This window comes from Lottia gigantea (assembly GCF_000327385.1).
Source record: "Lottia gigantea unplaced genomic scaffold LOTGIsca_86, whole genome shotgun sequence".
Classification (NCBI taxonomy): Eukaryota; Metazoa; Mollusca; class Gastropoda; family Lottiidae; genus Lottia; species Lottia gigantea.
Window position 1 is genome coordinate 742476 of NW_008710834.1, and position 23223 is coordinate 765698.

Sequence of the window (23223 nt, forward strand, 5' to 3'; positions counted from 1 at the left end):
AGTCGGAAATACCCTTTTTGAAACGATTTTCAGTATTGGGTTAAACGTATTGTGGATCGGATGATTAAAATACACAATAAGCCAGTAATGTATTGTACACGAAACATGATGCATTTTACCGATTGCAATAATAGAAAATATAAATAAGCTCAGCGGGCAAAAGTATATTTTGAGGACTGTCCTTAAAATTTCGGTCAATTGAATAAGAAAAAAATAAGGCTTGAATGGACTGTTTAAAAAAAGTATGACAAACCAACAAATATAATTAAATGAAAATTTTCAGTTAACATTCAAAATTCAAATTTTTGCATATTTTTAAGATTTATTGATGTCAAATGGACTAAATAGGGTTAATCACAGACTAATGTTAAATGGGTTAATAGAGGTGTCACATTACAATGCTTACAATGTTCATATCATACAAAATCGCTTATCTTTTTAATAGTACAGGTATACAGTATTAACTCTCTATACACCAGCTGTTACTGGCGCTAGGGGTGTCAACTTATATTCAAAAAAGATATGTAACAGATAATGTGACGTAGCGTGATTAAGATGAGTGGCGATAATCAATGACTATAACGACATTTGTGAATGAGATTTTGTGGCAGATTTTTTCTTTTGAATGATCCTACCATCAGAGTTCAGATTGTGGTATCTTGAATGGTTTATTTTTGCGTATTCATCAATATACGCCATGATACGCCATGATTTCAAAATTGATTATATCGTGGCTGAATTTTCTTATCATAGTGCACGAGTACTTAATATCGCATACAATTGAAAAATTGTAACAGAAGCACAGAGGGATGAATGTGGTTGTATTTGCTGTTAATAATAGGCCTACAAAATGCTTGATATTTGATTATACGATGGTAAAAGCTCGGTTTATAGTTAGGCAATCAAGATCTTGTACCTGCACAGTGTACAATAGAGTAAATTTGTCAGAAATTCCGATTTTCGCACAGTCTGAAGCACACTGGTCTGCTTTGGTATATTACATCTTCTATTTTGTTACTTTCGTGTCATGGACCTAATTTTGACCCAAGTAAAATATCATTAAAATCACTTTATACAATGCGATTAAAAAAATAACTCAAAACCTTTAAAAAAAGAACCCATCCCATGGCACAACGCCTATTGTTTTAATGTAACTGAAAAAAATCCCCTTGATCTGTGGTATTTCAAATTTCCAATTGGATGTTACAAATAAATTACAGACTCCGAAATTCAAATCAACTAGAAATATTTGGATTAACTTCAAATCTTGCGCCCTACAATTTTAAATTTGAAAATAGCCGTTAAACATAACTTCAATTCAAATAAACGTTTCATTCATATTATTTACATCATTTTGAATGTATATCAATGGTATTTTTACTTATAATTTACTCTCTCTTTCATCCATTCAAATCTGCTCAAGCGAATCTTTCTTATTTTTCGTAGTTGATGTAGATCTACGACTAACTTAATTACTGTCAGCAATATACCGAGAATTCAAGCTAATACGAACTGTGTCTTATACCTTGACTTTAATAGCCACCATTCTTGTAAATGTATCAATTTGGTTGGATTGTCAATCAAAACTCTCGAAAGAAATTCTGCCAGAACATGGCAATGGTCATTTAGTAGTTAAAACTTTCAGAATATTTTAACGTCAACAGTCTGTTGCACTCCGGCCTTTGTTTGTACTCTCCGAGAAACGGGAATCTATTTCCAGGAACCCAAGAAATAAACGGGTTCAAAAAAATTGGGTTCGGATTTGTATGAATATTTTAACACTGACCAAATCCTTTCGAAGGCTTTATAAATATATGTCATTGAAAAATCGAAAACTTCAAACCTATTGAAGCGAACTGCTTTCTGTTGAGAAAATCTAGAGTCTGAGCGCCTCAAATACAGTAATTGATAAATCTAAATTCAAACGGGTATATTTTTTTTCAAAATATAGTACTTTTGTTGGAACGGTTATAAAATAGATCCGATTCAACAAACTCTTTTCTTTTCTTTCTATCTCATTTATTTATGATTTGTTCAGTATTTTCCCGTACCGATAAGAATAATTGATAAATATAAATTTTCAAATTTTAACGGCTGTCTGATTGATATACTTTACGTATCTTTTATGGAACGTAAATAATTATTGTTTATCAGAAACCGCATCTAACATGTGGTTGATATACGTCTACCTTATTTCATTCAAAAATTCGAAATTAATAGAAACAGTTAAATAACATCTCTGGGTATTGATATTGGCTTGTGAAAGTCGTTCATGTGAAATACGACACTCTTCAACTTCAAGCACAGAGAGCTGCCATTGTTCAAAGAGTTGGACTCTTGCTCGCTAATCTTTAAGTCTGATTTCGACATGGTTCGACATTTTTTAATTGATCTATCTAGAATTGTACCCATTACATAGTAACACGTTATGGAAAACGATCACTAAACGCCCATCAATATAGTTTTTATATATCATTATGTGAAGTGACAAAAAAATACTTATTCAAAAATATTTAATTTCAGAAGGAAAGTAAAAAATTAGGGAAGCTTAAAAGATTGAATAAGAATTCTTACGTGTTCCTATAGTGTTCATGAATGGAAGATTTTGAGCGCTAAAATCGACGTCCTTCAAACTCATGGCCTAACACTATGGATATCAACTTCATTCATATAGACCTTTAAAAAATCGAACATACGGTTAATGAGTGTTGTCCTTCATTCATGAAAATATTAAAATTTTGCAAGCATAGGCATCTGGTATTGAAAAGCCAATATATCAAAGTTACGATTTTAAGAAAAAGAAAAAGAATCACATATCCCTACTCAACATGTGGCATATAGCGCCATTTTCATTCACAAAATCAGTGACAGGCGTCTTACACATTCCGCTATATCAATTTTATATACTGTTAATAAGATAGGGGCATATACTTGATTTCACCTGTCAATCTGAATAGCGTGGCGTCATCTAATAAATTGTAGGTGAATTGGGGTAAATGATATAGGTATATGGCTCTCTATAGTGATGACATATGTTACCTCTCTGATTACAAGTGGTTATGAGATTTCATCAGTTAATTGAATATGTCAAATTGTTACAGGCTTAGTGTCATATAAGCGTTATTAGATCAGGTATTATTGCCCCCTGATTTGATTTGATTTTGATTTATAGCAATCAGCATTTACATGTACAACACAATACATATTGCTATAGCGTAAGTTTTATAACAATTAATTAACAAACAAATTTGTAGAATGTGTAGAACTGTGTAGCTTATAATGGAGAACAGATTAAACGAATACTAAATTATATTGATACATATTATATACAAATTATATCCAAGAACAGTTGGTAGATGACTATAACTTCTCAAGATATTGTTTTCGTTTTTGCCACGAATAGTAAATATATCTTGACAGATTTATAATAATAGTTTCAGATTTGTTTTTCGTAATACTTTCAAATTTATAAATTGAAGGCCAATTCCAACATTATCTTTGGAGGTACTGATTCGGGATTTTTTTTCAGATTATTTTTGAAGAATGTCAAACTTGATCGATTTTATTAAATTATTTGGGAAATCATTCAATCTGTCGATAAATTTGGAAACGATTCTACAAAGCTGCTCGTACCAAGCAGTTTGAAGAAATTGTGGAATTATGACAATCATTTAGTGGCCAAAATCATTAAAATGAAATGAAGTTATAAGAACTGTTTCTAATATATAGGCTAGTTCTGCGCCTGATTTTTTTTGAACGAGAGAGTTACCTCTTCAGTGATTGCAATACGAAAAGGTTTGGGAAAATCAACCAAGAAGTTGCATCTGTATGTCAAGAATTCGATGAAAACCAGTTCAGAATTATTAAATGATGCTAAATCCTTGATATTTTATGCATTTTAAAAGAGAATCACCAGAATTATGAAAATAAAATTAAAGATAACAAAAACATACACAGAAACAATGAATGGGAAAGGGCACAGCAGTCAGCCTTGCAGACGACCATCTTAAATATTATATTGTTATTGGAACAATGCTCAAACAAATCAATAACATTTCATTGACATGCAGTTAGTGAGAATAAGCTGTCTCAATTAACCAATTTACTCCTGGCATGATATCAAAGACTAAAATCTCTAGTCACAATTACCAGACTTGTTATAGTGTCATAAACAAGACATATACTACCAACTTTCTTGCCTTTTCATCAAACATGCTAGACGAAATTCAAACATTGGATGTCTCCTCGCCTAGTCAGTCACAAGTTACTTTTAAAATATCACATTATTTTTCACACTTCTCAACAACTAGGCTAAGCAGCCGATGAAGGCTTTTATAACATTTGAGTAATATTATTTTACTAATATTACTAATAAATCCGACCCTTAACAAATCAAGATGATACAATGCAACTACATAACGAAAAAGGCTTTAACAAAACCCTTTAATCAGTTGACTATACAAGTATCTGTTCAAAAGGCATGTTATGTGTGACTAGTCGTAGTAGACTTGATTGTCAAGGCACGCGACACATTGACGTAGTAACAGATGTTGTTTGTGACACCAACTGGCAGAGCTAGTGTCATGTCAGTATATAACTGTAGCGTCCCACTACTATATTGACATATTACGGCGTCGCATTTTGTTTTGACACTTGCTTTCAATGATGATCCCGTTATGTGATCTGCAATCAATGCTCAAGAAGAGTACCTCGGGTTATACGGACTACTTTTTACCATTGAGATCTTAATTGGCTTAACAATTATTGGCATTTATTATTTATGTTAAATAAAGTTTACTCTGATTATTAGGCAGGTGTAACAGATTTATATTTATATTTTCAATTAAATTCTCCCACCTTGATCTCTGCCCTTATAATCATATATCTGAGTAGACTTTTTTTTACATGAAATATGAATTCGATTATGATCTACTATCAGTAATTCAATTTGCTATTAATATTTTTATCGTAATTTGATTCTTTTGAACATTTTTTTCCTTAGTAGAACAACGTCATGAAATAAAAATTAAAAAAGAGCGAAAGACGAAAATCAGGATAATTCATCTGCAAATTAAATTTGAGAAAAAAGTCGTACTTTTGGGTGGTGAATGAAAAAGCTTTGCTAAACGTTATAGACAATTTTTAGAGCCAAAACGTGTCGCAGATTTAGAATGTATTAATTTTAGTTTTAATGAACATTTATCATGTCGTCAAATTAAACTTTATGCAAATATTAGTCATATAGTAATCCAAAAACGACCCCAATAACACGTGCGTTCTGATGGCGTGCAGAGCTGGAACCAAACCATTGAAATATGACATGGCACTTTAACGCATTTAGATTGAAATACGTACGCTAGACTCGTGACCAGTCCAAAAGTCTCTTAATAATTTTCTCATTAATTTTCACTAATTAGGATTCAGGGGTCTTTTACGACTTGTCCTAGATGTTAATCAGTATGCAAATATGACCGTGGACACACTTCTGTAACAACCACCTTGCGTGTAGTGAAGTTAAAACGACGTTTAAGGTTAAACCTGGATTAAGTAACTGATGGCACGATGAAATTGTTGGATTTAAATCACATTAGTTATATAAATAGAAGATTATCAAATGAGATTTTGGATTTTATTCCAGATGTCGCCTTCTTCATGTAAAACTCAGTTGTACATTTTCACTGATGGGAGAATATCCCTTAAACAATTGAATAAAATTTGATAAATTTTCTGAATTTTTATACTTATTATCTTCAGTTAGAAATTCAAAAATTCCCTCGATGCTCATTCATTTTTAAAAGATGTAAGTTTTCCCTCTTTTAACAATCTCAGCAAAATTCTGGTCATTTGACTATCTCTCATTTGCCATAATTCAAAATCATTGATTCGAAGTTAGAAGATTGTCTGGAGAGAATGAACTCTAAACTGGGGATTGCAAATTATGATTAATTTTATTTTACACAGGTCGTGCGTCAAAAATCATTGAACTGTATATTAATTGAAAATAAGAAGGTTTAAAAATTATAGCCTTCTCTTCATAAGTTCTCTTAATTCCAGAAATCTTGAAAGAGTGAGCCACTTGCCAAAATAAGGGAAGCCCCAAGCTTCAACATATGTTGCTTAAATCATCGTGTACCATGGTGCCCAATTGGTGGCCGCCATACTGCTCTTGAAACCGGCTGGTGTCAAAAAGCACAAAAAACATGGTAACATGTTTCAAAATTTCATAAGTAAAAAAAATATCAGTTCCCATTAGCGAGTTGTCAAAATAAAAAACTATACAATTTTGTTTAAGTCATATAGGTGCCATGCCTCATGTCATTCCTGCACCATCTGACGCCTGGGTTCAAGCTCACGGAGCGCGGGAAATGCCACACGAGATTTCAAAACAGAAGGCACAGAAAACACAAAGCTACTTTTCATGGTTTCGTATCTAGTGTATTAATTTCGTATTTGCTGGAATAAATAAATCCAATAATGCCCTTTGTTATATACTTTTATACAAATTCAAACTAAACAATGATACAGACAGGAAATCTTTTAGCTCTGTTTGAATTCGATATATTCATCAATATTCCGGAAAGAAGCATCGGACTCGTTCCCACGCGAGTTGCTCTTTAAGTCTCAGGCTTTTGTATGGAGAGCTGATCGATTCATAATTCCATATTCAATTGTTCTTTATCATATTTTCTTTCGTTTCAATTTTTCAATGGACTGGACTTATGGCGGATATGGCAGAATCGATTACCAAGGATATAATTCAATCAATTTGGTACATTTTCTCACAGGAAATTCAACTCTATGTTATTTTGCTAATTGTGAACAATACAACGTCAATATAAAGGTGATTTTGAGGTGAAAATACAATTGAAATTTCTGGCATGGTTACCGAGAAAAGTCATTTGTTCGAGAGAATTGTCATCCTTATAACAATTTTTTCTCTTTAGTAGTTTTGTGCACATAAGGGCAGGTAGTATATGCCTATATGAAAACTTACAAATTACAAACCTCCAATTCTGAATCAACTAGCCGACAAAATCAATGAGGTGAAATAGGTGCAAAAAGGCCTGATTCATTAACGACAGATATACAGATCGGGATTTCACGTAAAAGAATAAGCATTTTCCGGCCGAACTGCACCCTCCATGATAGCACCATTGACAGTATGACAAAAAATCGTTCAAAATCGAATGATATATCGTTGTCATAGATCTAAAAGTTCATTAGTGGTAATGATGACCAAAGGTCATATCTGCATCCATTCATTGACAACAAAGGGTCTTTTTTGTAGATATGACCTTGCGTTTTTCGTGGAAAGTAAATTTCAAGACAATAGTTATTTATGACCTTATAGTTCAATGACAACGATATACTCCATTGTTATCTATCTCAAAACTTTACATCTTTGATAACAAGCCTTAATACAAGATCAAACGAGAATGTACCTAATATATTCACAGCACAGGTGAGAGTCGGTCGGTATATAGGTGAAAAGTAAAGATATACATATTTTATCAAGTAATTAGTATTGTAAATTATTTAATGACTAACGGTACTTTGAAGTATATACTGTGATACTGTTTGAACACCTAATACCACCGAATAATCACTTCTTTTGCGGATTCATTAATATTAGCATTAGGTCATTAGGATCTAGGTATACAAGACTGATTAACATATTGGCATACATTATGTATTCTCTTTTGTCAATATGAGCGGCTTTTCTGTCCAACAACCGACGATGTAATTTCAGTCGATTTCATAGAAGGGGTAAAATTATATAGTACAACAGTTTTCAGTAAAATTCAAATTTAAACTCTTACACAGATAGTATTCCTAAAAAAATCCCTCAAATATTTTAAAACTTCAACGATGTATTCTTTTTCAATACCGCTCTGAATTTTTAAAAACAATTTCAACACCGCCATTTCTGGTACCTTTTAACCGCTAAAACTGTAGGCTTCATAAAAATTCAAAATCTCTTTAATTTCTTTGTTCAATTTTCAAACCATGGTGTTTGGACTTTAAATTCATTTTTATGTACTAGATGCTCTCCTATGAAAGTACTGGCCAAGTTCACAAGAAGATGGAATATATTTTTTTAAATGTCTATTATCACTTTAATTAAAAAATATTATATTGAAAATACAGTATAATTTACATTCCTGAGAGCAAAGGAAAAGGAAAGAGAAATTATTACTATAATAAGTCGGGAAAGATTGAAACAGAATAATGCTTACAAATAGTTATGAAATCTAATTCACAGTGCAATTGTTTCAAAGGGTTAATATAACGGGATCTAATATGTCATGGACAAGTAAATTACTTAGATTTTTATTTCTTTTGAAGGCAATAACAGTTTAATTTTTCTATGAAAATTGAGCAATGGAAAAATCGTGGACAAATTTGTAGACGTCGGTCTCTCAATGATTTTTCGGTTCATCATATCATATTTTCGGTATAAAAAATTACAGGGCGATAACATGTGATTTATTTCACTATCAATAAATGGCTCTAGGGTTTTTTTACGATTTAAACATTAAAATAATGTAATTTTACTGATATTTTGAGCAATATTCTATAATTTTGTATTATTTAATAATAGGCTAGAAAAAGTCTGGTTCGGATTATTATTGGCTTTCTAATCATATTCATCAACCAATCTGTTCACTTTCTATTATATTTCTTTAATATGAAGGACCACGTTGAAAGTATGAATGGCAAATCTGCGATATAAAAATGAAAATGATGATAGTTAAAGAGTCTGGACGCTGGGATAATAACAGCAGCCTCTAATAGCGACAGTTGTTAACTACACCAAGTACACCATCAAACTTTTCTTTCGTTTCATAAAAGCTATTCGATTATTACTAGCTTTCACTCGGCTACCATCCCCAGTGTTCCCACGGTCTCTCGAATCATTCTCGCATTCAGTATAAAGTAAAGACCAGCCCCCAAATTAATCCGCCCATCAATGGTTATGCAATTGTTATTGGTTGTGTATCACAACCCTATATTGCCTCTCTGTATTGTACTGACTTAATTTCTACCCGAGGGCTGGTCATGATCCGCATGAGCGAATATGCAAATTAGCTGAAGGGACTATATTTTCGCGTGCAATGATTGTCACATCGGCGGTGAAGCGACACATGGCAAATAAAAGGCCGAGAGACAGTAATATTTATCATTCACTCGAATTATCTCGACACTCGCTTACTAAGAGTATATTTGGACTTTAGCAGTTTATTCCATTACCTTACGGAGTTATACTTATAATATCAAAAGTGAGTACTATTACAAGTTGAAAAAGTTATATTATGAATTGGTTATATTGGGAATGAATATGTCAAAACATATTTAATGGAATTAGAGGAAATTGGACATGACGTTTTTGGTGTTTCCTGTTTGGCTCATACAATTTCAGTAATTTATGCTCATTGTCAGTTCTTGGTAGTTTATGTTAGTAATGTCAATAGACATCCTGATTCCAGGCACTGTTCGTTCACACCAATCAAATATTTTGGTTGCATGAATCTGGGTGAAAAACCCACTGTTAGTTTTCGATTGACACATCAACTAACTTTCACTTTTCTCCTTTCAGATGGTTCGTGCAGTATCAGCTCGTCTTAACCAATCTGCTGCTCAGATAACAGCCAAGAAGAGTCTGAAGCTTCATCTTAGAAGAATCCGAGATCGTGAATATTGTAAACTCCGAGATCTCGTCCCATCAGTCGCCAGCAAGAAGAAAGTCAGCAAGGTCGAAGTGGTTGAAGAAGCTGTCAGATATATTGAAGAACTTCATCAAGCCTTATTGGAACGATTCAGACGAAAAGCTGGTAAGTAAAAGTTGTCATCTTTGATGGATCTGAAAATTGTACTTGTTTAATGTGATCATGTCCTCGCTCACCCCTTCCAACGTAAAGTTGTACTTGGTTACTTATTCATGAGCACAATTCAAATCTTTAGGACTAACGGTACATTTCGGAATGTAATCAAATTTCTCATTTTAACACGTCTCTCACTAGTATGATATGATATTAAGTGACCCCAACCAGGCGAGGCAGAAATAATTTAAATAAATTGTATAAATCAAGTTGAGCACCTGTTTTATTTCCCACCAATTTGCGACGTCACGTTAAGGCACGATTCGATCAACCTCTTTACAAAAACCACAAAATTGCTAAAACTATTCGCTCGAATTACTTAAAATGAAATTATTAGGGGACAAAGAAGGGATTTGGTGACAGCTGGTTTGGGTTGGACTTGTTTCGTTGTTTATAGTATATACTTGTATACATAGATTACAGTAAATGTAAAGTAGATGTTAAGTCGAGTTAACAAGATGTTTAGTATTCAATCGCGACACCTGCGAGTTCAATGCAATCTGTGTCAACTTGATTGTTCGAAATTGTACTCTGAACATAATCTTAATAAGTTCATTAAGAGGATTTAAAGTTTTAAATCGAGATTAAATTGCTAGGTCATTGAAATCCATTAGTTCAATCGAGCTTAAAAGGGTCGTTTATTGGAGATTGGAATTGAAAGAAATCAGCATTAGCCCATTTTCATTTTCCTATCTTACGTTTTGATAAGCGTTGTTCTGATGATGCCAATGTTTATGATTCCGTTTTTCTGTTTTACAGGAGGTATGTCTAACATCACAGAAGAATCTATGAGATCGTTTGTATGCCAGATGATGCCAATGGCACCCAATCAACCCACACCCCAAGTAAAGAGCTTCACCAAACAACAGAAATTGCCTAGTTTCTTACATTTAAAGAAACCAAAAGATTTATAAAAGGTAATTATCAATATCATTAGAAAAATTAACAACGAGTTTGTGCAATTTTGTCGGAGAACTATAGCTTATGACCCGATGAACGGCACAACGAAACGGATTGCAATCGTTAGCGTTTAATGAAGGGACAAAGATTCGCTTCTTTATCAATTTGATTATAGAATAAACACCTAATGCCACTCTGCAATTGTGCTTGTCAACTTATGTATATATATATATATAATATATGTTTTTAATTTTCCTCTTTTTTTTTCATTTTAGGCATTTCGGGAAGAGCTTATCTGTGATATGATATATATACGGTGCTATTTATTGTTATTTGATGTGGACTCTACGTTATATATATATTACATTCCGTCGGACATACAGGATCTTTCTATACACAACGACCAACGTTACAACAACGAATACATTCTCACAACTAGTACATCTTCAGCTTGCTGCTAAGCACATTTTTGTTATTAAGGTAAGCGAAAGCTCTTAAACATTTTTCTCGGTTTAAAAAAATAATTTTGTTTCCTATCTTTATGAGTCATCTTTGGATGTTTTCATTTCACAAGCTTTTTAAAATAGCTGAAAGAACGACACTTAAAATGTTAAGATTTAGTAACAATGGTTTTTGCGTTTTATTTAAGTATCTTCTTTTTACTCTTTCAGGTATACGTCGTAAACGAATTGACAATATCAAAAGGCGAAAACTTCAGATGATTGATCCTGAGCTGCATTAAAGAAAATTGAATGCATCACCATTAAATTGTTCATAAGCTGCAGAACAAAAAATCGAACGTATCACCATTAAATAGTTCATAAGCTACAGAACAAAAAATCGAACGCATCACCATTAAATAGTTCATAAGCTACAGAACAAAAAATCGAACGCATCACCATTAAATAGTTCATATAAGAGCTATAAACTTCAATTAATTAACCTTAAAACTATATGTGCCTTATTAGAGAACTATAGATGCCATTCAAGATAACTTGGAAACAATTTACATTACAACAAAATTCTTTTCTATTTCTGTGTCCATTGTTATTCATTTTTCTTATCATTGTTTACAATTTTGTATGAATTTACATTGTTTATTTTGTTGATCATTATAAATGTTTTATATTATACTATTGTTTTTGATGTTCACAAAAATATGCCTTGGTATCACTGTTCATAGATTGGTCGGATTAAGTGATGGATCAAAATGACGCGAGAAGGGAATGATGAGGGTAGTAGATGATGCGGGTTGAGATTTTCTTATCAGAAAGTGGGGACACGAAAGACACACTTGCAAGATTGCAGATGTACCAAAAGGATTGGATCTCCTGCGTACCCCGTCTACTCAAGGCTTTAGACCTCCGATTTTCTAACTCGCTTTCTAGATTCTAGGACAGCAGCATTCATCACCTGTCGAGGTACCTTAATTTGGTTAATTCTATAACCCCCCATCAGATTTTATTAAGTGTCGAGCTCCTTATAGATTAGTACTCTAGAGCATTATTCCGTTGCCCTGGTCAGGTGGATGCGATGTACGGTGTGGTATTATCGATACAGTTGAAAATAGAGGACGAAATACACAATGTACGGGTCCGAGCACGATTGGTTTCTATTTAATGAAATCCCACACCGTACCGGACATCACATCTCGTTTATTCGCTCTTTAAGACTGCGCCTCATAGAGTTATCTAAATTTAATATATGTTTTTTATCCTATTCAACATCCTCAGTGTCTCAACCAATATCGAAGTCTTTCACTAACAAAGTGCTTAGCATTGTTTCGATCTCATTCTAATATTCTATCGATTATATGGTCATTAAAATTACATCCGTTCGGCCGTAAAAGATACTCCATTAGGACCGATTTAGTCACGTGTCGGTCACATGACTAGCATGGCAGCAGTTTTAAATGCTATTCTTCTTCCAATTCAGTTGCCAATTTTTCAGCTCCGCTTCTTTAATTACCGTTAAATTAATAGAGTACTGATATTATTGCACTGGTCACATACCCAAAACGTGTCGAAAATAGTACAAAATACTTTTCTAGCAATAAATACCTTTATGGTCATTGCATTTGAAACAGTAAGTGATTTTGCACGTGTCTTTGAATATAGGTCATTTGAAGTAATTGCTACATCTATTTCCATCAAACGCTAGAAACGTGTTCATAAGAAAGCACTAAAATCTGTAAATACAATTATGGACCATGTGTTCATTCAACCTTCAAAAATGTACCAATCACCTGTCAACACAGTTTATGAAAACGAATGTGGGTTAACGTCACTCTGTTCTAACATTTAATCAAAGAATGGCAACTCCAATTTTGTTCTTTGATTTAACTTTTCCCTGGACATTAACATAACCAATTTCTTTTCGAAATGTAACATGGAATGATCCCTCATACGCCAAATAAATCACTTGAACAACAAACGCATCAACAACATAACCATTTCAACACAAGAACTCATCCATTTTGTTAACAAATGAGGCACTAACTCGCCCATTTGTTTATCAAATGAGGCACCAACTCATCCATTTGTTTATCAAATGAGGCACTAACTCAACCATTTGATTATCAAATGAGGCACCAACTCATCCATTTGTTTATCAAATGAGGCACTAACTCAACCATGAGATTATCAGATGAGGCACTAACTCATCCATTTGATTATCAAATGAGATACTAACTCACCCATTTGCTTACCAAATGAGGCACTAACCCACCCATTTGATTATCAAATGAGGCACCAACTCATCCATTTGATTATCAAATGAAGCACTAACTCACCCATTTGATTATCAAATGCGACACTAACTCACCCATTTTATTATCAATTGAGGCACTAACTCACCCATTTGATTATCAAATGAGGCACTAACTCACCCATTTGATTACGGAATGTGGCATCAACCTAATCAACTTATTTGTGTTTTTAACGTACTGACAGTTCTTAACTAAATGATATGATTCTTTGACTGGAATATCTGAACGTCATTCATTATCTAAGGGAGGTTACTACAACAATACATTATAAACCAGACTACAAAAATAATCTACTATTATTTTTCATATTAAATAGGTAGTTGTTAGATTTTATAAAACGTTTTGTATTCCCTAGTCACCTATTTCATATTTCTACTTAGATATTATCTTTTCATGATGTCACGTGATTTTTCTAACTGGCCAATCCACTCACTTGTACGTAGCCATTTTTACGATTTGTTTTGTAAATATGAACACACACGAAACATGTCAAGGGAAACTCACTCGTAGGTCGTTTTGTTTGTATAAATTAATATGAAGCTCTACCATGTCTATGAGAGTGTGGTGTTAGTGACGTTGTTTTTTTATAACTTTTGTGATGTGATGACAATAACTTTCCCCACACCAACATCGGAGTCCGCACATAGGCATGGAACTTGCAAAACTGAATTGAGCATTTTTCTGAATCGGGGAGGAGGAAGTGATCCAAAATTGTGGTCAGACTACCCCGTTTGTGACCACCAACCTCCACTATAGTTTAAGAAAGAAGCGGGTTGTCTTCGTTGCTGTCAGTGATAAAATAAGCAGTTTGGACCTACTTACGGATCACCGTCCAATATTCGATTTTTATCAGCAAGAAGGATACGACATATGATAATTTTTTTGAGGTGAACGATGGCGGCTGACATACAGCTAAAATGTTCAAAAAACCGCTTAGATTTATAACCAAAATATCCGTTACATATTTACTCGATGACTTGAGAATGCATTTCAAGATGAAATTTTAAAATTTTCTTTGCTTCCAGCGCCAAAGGAGAATTAAACCACCTTGTAGATTCCCACTAGCTCCCTTGCTCACCTTCACAATAAAGAGCAGTGGATGTCCTCGATACTTTGTCTCATGATAGGCGTGTAGCTATATATTTCTCCCTATAAGTCTATATAATAACTGTAGCCTACATAATTCCGCATGTCAACACTATGCCGCATCATATTCATGTCAGTTTTTAACGTTATTAATAGGATGTATTGATATACAAAACTCAAAGGTTATTTGAATAAGCAAAGATGCAGAACACTATTTTAATAGTTCAGTCTAGAGTAATGAAGATGCAGCATGTAGATGTACTATTAGTTAGTGTAGCCTTCAATACTAGTGACAAGCGGAAAGACAGGGTTGTAAATGTTTGTTGACACTCTATAAAAATTAGTGTTCATCTTTATTAAGTTAAAATATGGCGACAATCGTTCAACAGTTATGGAGCATTAGAGTTGTGCTGTTATTGGTCACTACGCCCATGCTACTGCTCCCGTTACCTTTGTACATTGGCTCACAGGTAAGCATTCTTATTCCTAGCTATTGTACTATTGCCAGGACACAGGTAAGTCCCCTTTCCACTTTAATAGGTTCAGACTTAGATTCAGATATCAATTGATCCATGTATGCTTGTAGTGAGTAAAAGGGTACCCGTCAGAATTCAAAAAAGGGATACGAAGCGCCTAAAAGTTTATCCAGCTTAACTAAATGTAGACTAAAAATATCAGAAAACGAAAAAGAATGTCAAAATATAAGCCAATTTCATATTTTGTCGGATATTCGATATTACATACTGTATTTACTGTTTATACAACCTGTGGCAATCACGTGGCAGAACATAAAGCGGTATTTTTTTTAATGGTACACAATGTATCTAATAGTACAAACACAATAGATAGATTTCATACGTATGTATACGTCATAAACTTGCAACAAAACATTGGATAAAAATATAGTTACTTTGAGTACATACCAAACTTCAATAAAATCCAAAAAATGGAAGAAATTACAATAATTTATCACAATAAGCCATCATCAATTAAGGAGAATACTGTCAGCATCTTACAAGATATCAACTCTGCGGTTTTTTGGTCATTTTTGATTAATATGGCAAGGTTTGATTGATCTGGGATTCATTCTGCCCTGACCTAGATCACTGTAACAAATATGACAATACAAAATATATTACTACACTTATTACTATATTACTGTAGACAATTCTCGGCCAGAAATCCAAAGAAACAGATTGGCATAACATTGGTAGCAGGAAATGAACTGAAAAAGTAATGATTCTTTACTATCAACATATTGGACTATCTGTATTTCTGATTGGCTTTTTTCAGGAGGCCAAGGCAGCATTTGTGTTATTGTTAATGGCAATAATGTGGGTCACAGAGGCGCTACCCATCTCCGTTACTGCATTATTTCCAGTATTTCTCTTCCCAATGCTAGGTGTTGTAACTGCTAAAGAAATTGCTCCTGAATATATGTCTGTAAGTATTATGCTTTTTCAAAAATTGGTTATATAGTATTGAATAGAGCATTGGTATGTAAATACCGAATGGAATCATCATTTTCTATCGAGAATGAAGGGACTAACCTCTCTTCAACTGTATCTGACCATTCCCAAAAGAAATATGAAAGACGCTGTTACTTTCAGTGTTAACAGCCCTTATTGTGGTATATGAAGTAAATTTCTCACAAACCCTATTTTGGTAAATACTCAAATGTGGTAAAAACTCCTATTGTGGTTAAAGCAATATATTTGATTGCAATCCCTATTGTGATAACAACCCATTTTGAGGTAAACACCCCTATTGTGATAATAACCCCTAACATGAGCCCTATTGTGATAAATGTGGTAAATTCTTCACAATCCCTGTTGTGATAACAACCCTTATTGTGATAAATGTGGTAAATTCTTCACAACCACTTCACAATTGTGGTAAGAACAAACCTCTGATTTATAATTTTCAGGATACATTGATGATATTTATTGGAGGACTAATTATGGCAACTGCTATAGAAGTATGGGATATTCACAAACTGGTAGCATTAAGGATTCTGCTTTTAGTTGGCTCTAAACCCAGATGGTAAGTCACATTTGAGACATTCTAGAGATAGGGCGAACATCTCCTTTTTACCGTCGTTGAACTTTTTAATTTTCAACCAAATTAAAGATGGGTTCCCTTATTTTCATTTATGAAAATGAAATGCTAATACTTATATGAATAGAAAGTAGAGTTGTTCTAATAACTTGGAAAATTCCAGTTTGTCTCACATGTTCATAATTAATTCATAATTAGCTAAATTAGAAGAGAATTACCAACAGAATTCGGATGAGTGACCGATCAAGAAAGGTCAAAAAGTATTTTTAGTTTATCCAGACTGTACAAACATGAACATTGATGATTGGTTAAAATTTATATTATCATATGCAATAAGAACATAATGATATGATTAAGAATACATGATAATTCATTAGAAACACCCATTAATCAAATAGTTTGCTTAATTTGACACTAAAAAAGATGGAAACCCATCTTAAAAGAAAAAATAATATACTCATCATAATATTCTACTCACAACTCATTTTTACTTTTTGTATCAATTGATATATTTTGTAGGTTGATGTTGGGTTTAATGATACCAACGTGGTTTCTATCAATGTTTGTGAGCAATACAGCAACAACCGCTATGATGATACCAATTGCTCAAGCACTATTAGTTCAATTAAAAGAGACCCACAAACTGCTGAAACAGTCAAACTCTAGTAATCACATTATTCTACCTGATATTTAACATTGATCAGAATGAAACTAAATGGATTCGTTGTCAAGTCCACTATATCCTTCAATATATCAGGTTCTTCCAGATGATGCCCGCTATCAGTAGTCGTTGGAAATAGAATCTCTCTCGATTGTTCAAACCTCAAAAGATTTGAACCTCATTGGAATTCGTTATCACGGACTGTAGAAATCCAGTGACCTTTCAACATATTAATTGGAGTGAAATATTGAAATGTCGATAACTGGAAATAGATCAAACATTCAAAATTAAAGATATAAAGCGATATATATTGGTTGTATACTGCTTCCCTTGTTGGCTGGCAGAACTGTGTATATAAGCATGGAGGAGTGTGCTGAATGATGACCATTTTTTTTCTTTTGTAGATGTGGAATGTGAAAGTGACAGCAAAGACATTAAAGAAATAAATATTGAAAAGGGAGAAGAGTACGCGAATTTCTTTTAATAGATCTCTGTAGAGTAGGAGTATAACCGCATGATCTCTGTAGAGTAGGAGTATAACCGCATGATCTCTGTAGAGTAGGAGTATAACCACATGGTCTCTGTAGAGTAGGAGTATAACAACATGATCTCTGTAGAGTAGGAGTATAACCGAATGATCTCTGTAGTAGAGTAGGAGTATAACAACAGGGTCTTTGTAGATAAGGAGTATAACCGCATGATCTCTGTAGAGTAGGAGTATGACCGCACGATCCCTGTAGAATAGGAGTATAACCGTATAATATCTATTGAGTAGGAGTATAACCACATGATCTCTGTAGAGTAGGAGTATAACCGAATGATCTCTGTAGTAGAGTAGGAGTATAACAACAGGGTCTTTGTAGATAAGGAGTATAACTGCATGATCTCTGTAAAGTAGGAGTATGACCGCACGATCTCTGTAGAGTAGGAGTATAACCGTATAATCTCTATTGAGTAGGAGTATAACCACATGATCTCTGTAGAGTAGGAGTATAACCTGCATGGTATCTGTAGAGTAACAGTATAACCGCATGATCTCTGTAGAGTAAGAGAATAACCGCATGATCTCTGTAGAGTAAGAGTATAACCGTATGGTCTCCGTAGATATGGAGTATAACCGTATGATCTCTGTAGAGTAGGAGTATAACCACACGGTCTCTGTAGAGAAAGAGTATAACCGCATAATTTCTGTAGAGTATAGAGTATAACCGCATGATCGCTGTAGAGTAGGAGTAGTAAACGCAATTTAACACGTAATTCAGTCAAATGAATCGCAACACAGGACTGCATTTGAAGGGATTCTTTAAACAGTAAACACGGGCTAGGTCTTTATCAAGAAAGTTGTTTGGGGGGCAGTTCATCGTTAAGATTGACTTGAATTTCAGCTAACCCGAGAGCATCAGGATTTTCAGCAAACTCACAGCAAAATCTCATGCTAATAAAAGGTTGAGAAACCGCTGCTGATTCACAGCATCAAATCTGATCCGTAACATAGCTCATCTCAATTAGGAGACCGACTTCGATGGGTGTAGATTCCGAGCATATCCGGACGGATTAATCAGACTATTCTTTTATTTGATAGAAAAGACGAAGAAGAAGATGGTGACAAGCAATTTAAGAATGTAGGTAAAGCAATATCGTTGTGTATTTGTTATGCAGCTAATTGTGGTGGTATAGGTGCTCTAACTGGAACTGGGCCGAATCTGGTTTTAAAAAACTATGCTGATGAGTAAGTGACGCCATTTTGTTTTGCTATCAAAATGAACATACATAATGTCGTTGTGATATTATCAAATCAAGCACCATAAGAAATATTTTGCAAGCATGCCGTGGAACGTGCCGCTACCCGAATGAGGTTATATACCATTACATTCATGCATATGCTAGCTATTGCCAGGAAAAGGAATTACCAACAATGTTTGCCTTATTTCTTGTTTAATTCTCTTTGAAGCATATATTCCAAAAATGGGCTGAAGTCACCCATCAATTACGCTACATGGATGGCATTTGGTTTACCTCTAGCGTTTCTGGTATTGATTGTAACCTGGGTTTGGCTACAGATTTTCTTTCTTCGATGTTCGTAAGTTTATGTTTTGTTCATTCTTATTGAAAATGAAACGTAAGTATGTTGGCCATTGTATTATGATGATATGATGGGTTAGATGACAATTTCTATTTAAGTTCTGTAATATGAGTCAATTTATATTTGTTAAAAGAAAAGTAGTTTTATGGATATGTTACCTCCCTTAATACGTAAATTTAAGATAAGAGCAGGCCGATGTTACTTTCCATGCAAATTTTCCCTCATTGTACACTGTGTAGAAACGTAGGAAGCAAAACAATGAAAGTATTGTTGTTTCTACTTGTTTTGTCTCTGAAAGTAAACGGAACATGGGATTGCTGATGCTTTGATAATATGTATTAATATATTTTCATTAAGAGATGTGAGTAGTTGTTACCAGAAAAACAAAGAAGAGAAGAAAGATAATAAAGTACATCTATTAGTTAAAGAACAATATGATGCTTTGGGACCTATTTCGTATGTTATACATGCTACTTTGTAATAATCCTTAAAGCTACCATGTCAAGATGCAGTATTTTCTGTTTAATGCCATACGCATATCTAGTTCCATGACCATTTCTTTTCAAGAATTTGTGTAAAGATTGGTAGTTGCATTTGCGACATACTATCACTTTTCTGATTGGCACTGCTATTTCTAGCCATAGGATCACATGTACACCGTGGTCGACTGGAATAACGAGTAAAGATGACGTATGCAGAACCATCTGACTTTTGCAATACAATCTATTCTAGACGTAATCAAGCAAATGTATTCACTATACGTCCTTAAACTTTCGTGGGCATGTATGGCACCTACCAGAAGTCCCCTTTATGTTACAGCCAAATCGTCATAAAACCAGTCTCTCTCCGCCAATTAACAAGTCAGAGTGATCATTTTTCGAACTAAGGTTATAGTAGAGTATAGTTTAGTACCTATTGTTATTTTAGATATGCCCAGAAAAATGTTTTAGTATTGTTTACAGTTTTGGTTATTTGTTGGATATCACGTGATTTAGGTGGTGTTGGTGGTTGGGGTAATTTATTTAGAAATGGGTATGTTTTGTTCTCTATTTCGTTCACGTGTATTTGTATATTTTGAATTGTATAGTCAAATAGAAGCTTGAATAGATGAACACTGTTTTGAATATGCACTTGAACCAACACACAGCTTTCACTAAGAAATTGCGCATACGCATGATTTTCTACGTCTTTCAATTCGTAATCATAACGTTGGTTTTGTGATTAGCTAAAATTTACTGAACCTAAATGAACATCATTGCATGATCTTTCCTTGGATGATTTTGGTCAATCTGTCAATTCAAACCAACTTGGTTCGCCAAGCAGCTGCGAGAAAACGTCCTCCCAAGTGGATGCATTTTTAAAAATCCACAAAACCTATTAGCGTATAGTATCACATAGTATTTTCCAGAAATTCACAAACAAAATCTGTCATCTGTAGGAATTTATATATGGGACTTTTAGAAGAGTAAGCATAATCTGCTACACGGCAAAATTGACCTCGTTACACACTGCATGGAGAATCCTTTCTCCAAAAGTCCACAAAGGAAGGATGAAATACTCTTAATATTCTGTTTTATCTTCAGGTATGTTAAAGATTCGACACCAGCCATATTAATAGCTGTTATATTATTTTTTCTACCATCAGAATTACCAGCTATATTCTGCTGTCGCAAGCTTAAAGGTTGTTTTCTTTATCTTCAAATTCGTGAACAGACCATCTGTAACAGAATCCTTCTAACAGTTATACAGCCTTATATTACTGTTACCCTCGGATAAAGCATACTTCAGCTATCAGCAAAAGTAGCCATTACTGATAGTTTAGGATCAGTCTTCAAAAAAATTTTCATATAGCTAGTGGTGTGACAAAAACCAAATTTCATGCCATGTCCATTTGAATGTCGATTTATACCTTGTCCACTTTGTGCTTTCACTCTTTACTTTATATTTTTAGATGCTCGGGTCAAAACTCCTCGACCATTGTTGTTATGGCAAGACGCTCATGAAAAATTACCATGGGGTATATTTATTTTATTAGGAGGAGGATTTGCCTTAGCCAAGGGTTGTGAGGTAAATTCCATTTTCGTCGGTCAGATGGGCAAATGAACCATAATACTGTTGCCTGCAAGTTTGCAATAGCAAAACTATACCTCGATAATGGCAAAATTGAAAAGTGTAAAAGAATATCGCTGATTTGCAAATTTATGTCATTGCAAAGTGCACCTTCAATAGCCCAATCAGTTGAGTATTAGTTATTAAGAGTATATTTCACTTTAAAATAGTCTTGTTCCTTTGGGTCTATTAAAAGGAGCACCCATATTTGTAGTCCAATGATGATAAAATTCCAACCTATTTCAGGTATCGGGTTTGTCCACCTGGATTGGTTTACAGTTAGCAGTATTTGCAGGTCTGAATAAATGGTTAATGCTATTAATTCTATGTTATATTTGTGAATTCCTAACTGAGTTTATCAGTAATGTTGCTCTGGCCACTCTAATGGTTCCAATTTTAGGTAATTTGGTAAGTACATGTACTAACACTCAGTATCACGCATTTAGCAACTCTGGCAGTTTACGTACAAGATTTGGTATTTAGATGATAACATTTTTCTGCATTAATTGACCGTTTACAGATGCTTCAACAGCTATTATGCATGAGTATTGGCAAAATACTTTCATTGTACTCTGCTTGGCGGTCCTCGCCATCATTGGCCCGTTCAGGTTTCGAAAAGAAGATAGTTCCTTTTTTCCGCATGTACAAAAGGGCACCGGAACAATGCGACATATTGCATCAAGTCTCATTCTGAAATCGATAATCATAAAAATCGATCAGCACCATCCTTGTCGTAAAATGAACATTCAAACTGAAACTTAAAGCAATTCATCAAAAAATGTAGCTTGCGCGAAGTGAACACGAGATAAACGTTAATCACAATCAATATCTTATATTTTGATCCACAGCGTTTTAACCATATAAATGCATATTCTTTTGCAGGCTATTGCAACGGGAGTTAATCCTCTGTTTTACATTCTACCTGCAGCCGTGTCAACTTCCTTTGCCTACATGTTACCTGTAGCAACAGCACCTAATGCCTTGTGCTTTTCATATGGTCATATTAAAGTGATTGATATGGTAAGTCGAATATGTAGCCCTGTTTCTTTTGCAGTCAAGGATTCTAACGGTACTCAAGTTTCAGTTTACCACATAATGGAGGTTTTGTAGTCTCTGCCACCCATACTGTTCCTGTCTACGACGAGGTCGAAGCTGTACGCGGACAAAGATGGATTGGATGATTGAGGCTAAAGGTTTTGTCGTCGTCGTTGAAAGAACTCTTTCTGTATCGCATTTCAGGTTGAAAATCTGCATACCATCTTCACAATACCAAGAATAAAAGCATATTGTGGAAGAACTACTATTAAACCTCCTTATGGAGAATAAAGACAACGTAAACTATTATTCTTTTTTTCAGGCTATCGCAGGATTCTTCATGAATGTTGTAGCTATTCCACTGTTAGTGTTTGCAACCTTCACCTGGGGCGATGCTCTCTTTAATTTTGATGTATCCCCATTTCACAACGGAACAACATTCATCAACAACACATTGATAGCAACCATATAAGACAACATGGATGATTAACTTTGGAATGGCAATGTTTGTAATGTAACACTGTAGAATTCATCAAATAAATTCATAAATAAATAAACAGTTAAATAACCATCTTTATTCGTTTTCTGTACCATGTTGTTCATGTTTTACTCGTTTATCATTATTACCTGATAAAGACTAGAG

The 23223-nt window shown here is 34.0% G+C and overlaps 2 protein-coding genes across 2 annotated transcripts; both read left to right on the top strand.

The window, feature by feature from the left end:
* Positions 1-9598: 9598 nt before the first annotated feature.
* LOTGIDRAFT_169505 (hypothetical protein) lies at positions 9599-11523 on the top strand (the record flags this gene model as incomplete). The annotated part of the gene is made up of 3 exons (XM_009067792.1): positions 9599-9833; positions 10641-10643; positions 11453-11523. The coding sequence occupies 3 exons, from the start codon at positions 9599-9601 to the stop codon at positions 11521-11523; spliced, it is 309 nt and encodes a 102-aa protein (XP_009066040.1).
* Positions 11524-15002: 3479 nt separating this feature from the next.
* Positions 15003-23052, top strand: LOTGIDRAFT_133716 (hypothetical protein; the record flags this gene model as incomplete). The annotated part of the gene is made up of 13 exons (XM_009067793.1): positions 15003-15104; positions 15928-16077; positions 16562-16677; positions 17212-17346; positions 18894-19082; positions 19305-19433; positions 19794-19892; positions 20364-20477; positions 21020-21117; positions 21388-21503; positions 21792-21953; positions 22428-22565; positions 22903-23052. 13 exons carry the CDS (start codon positions 15003-15005, stop codon positions 23050-23052), a joined length of 1698 nt encoding a protein of 565 aa, XP_009066041.1.
* Between the last annotated feature and the right edge of the window lie 171 nt (positions 23053-23223).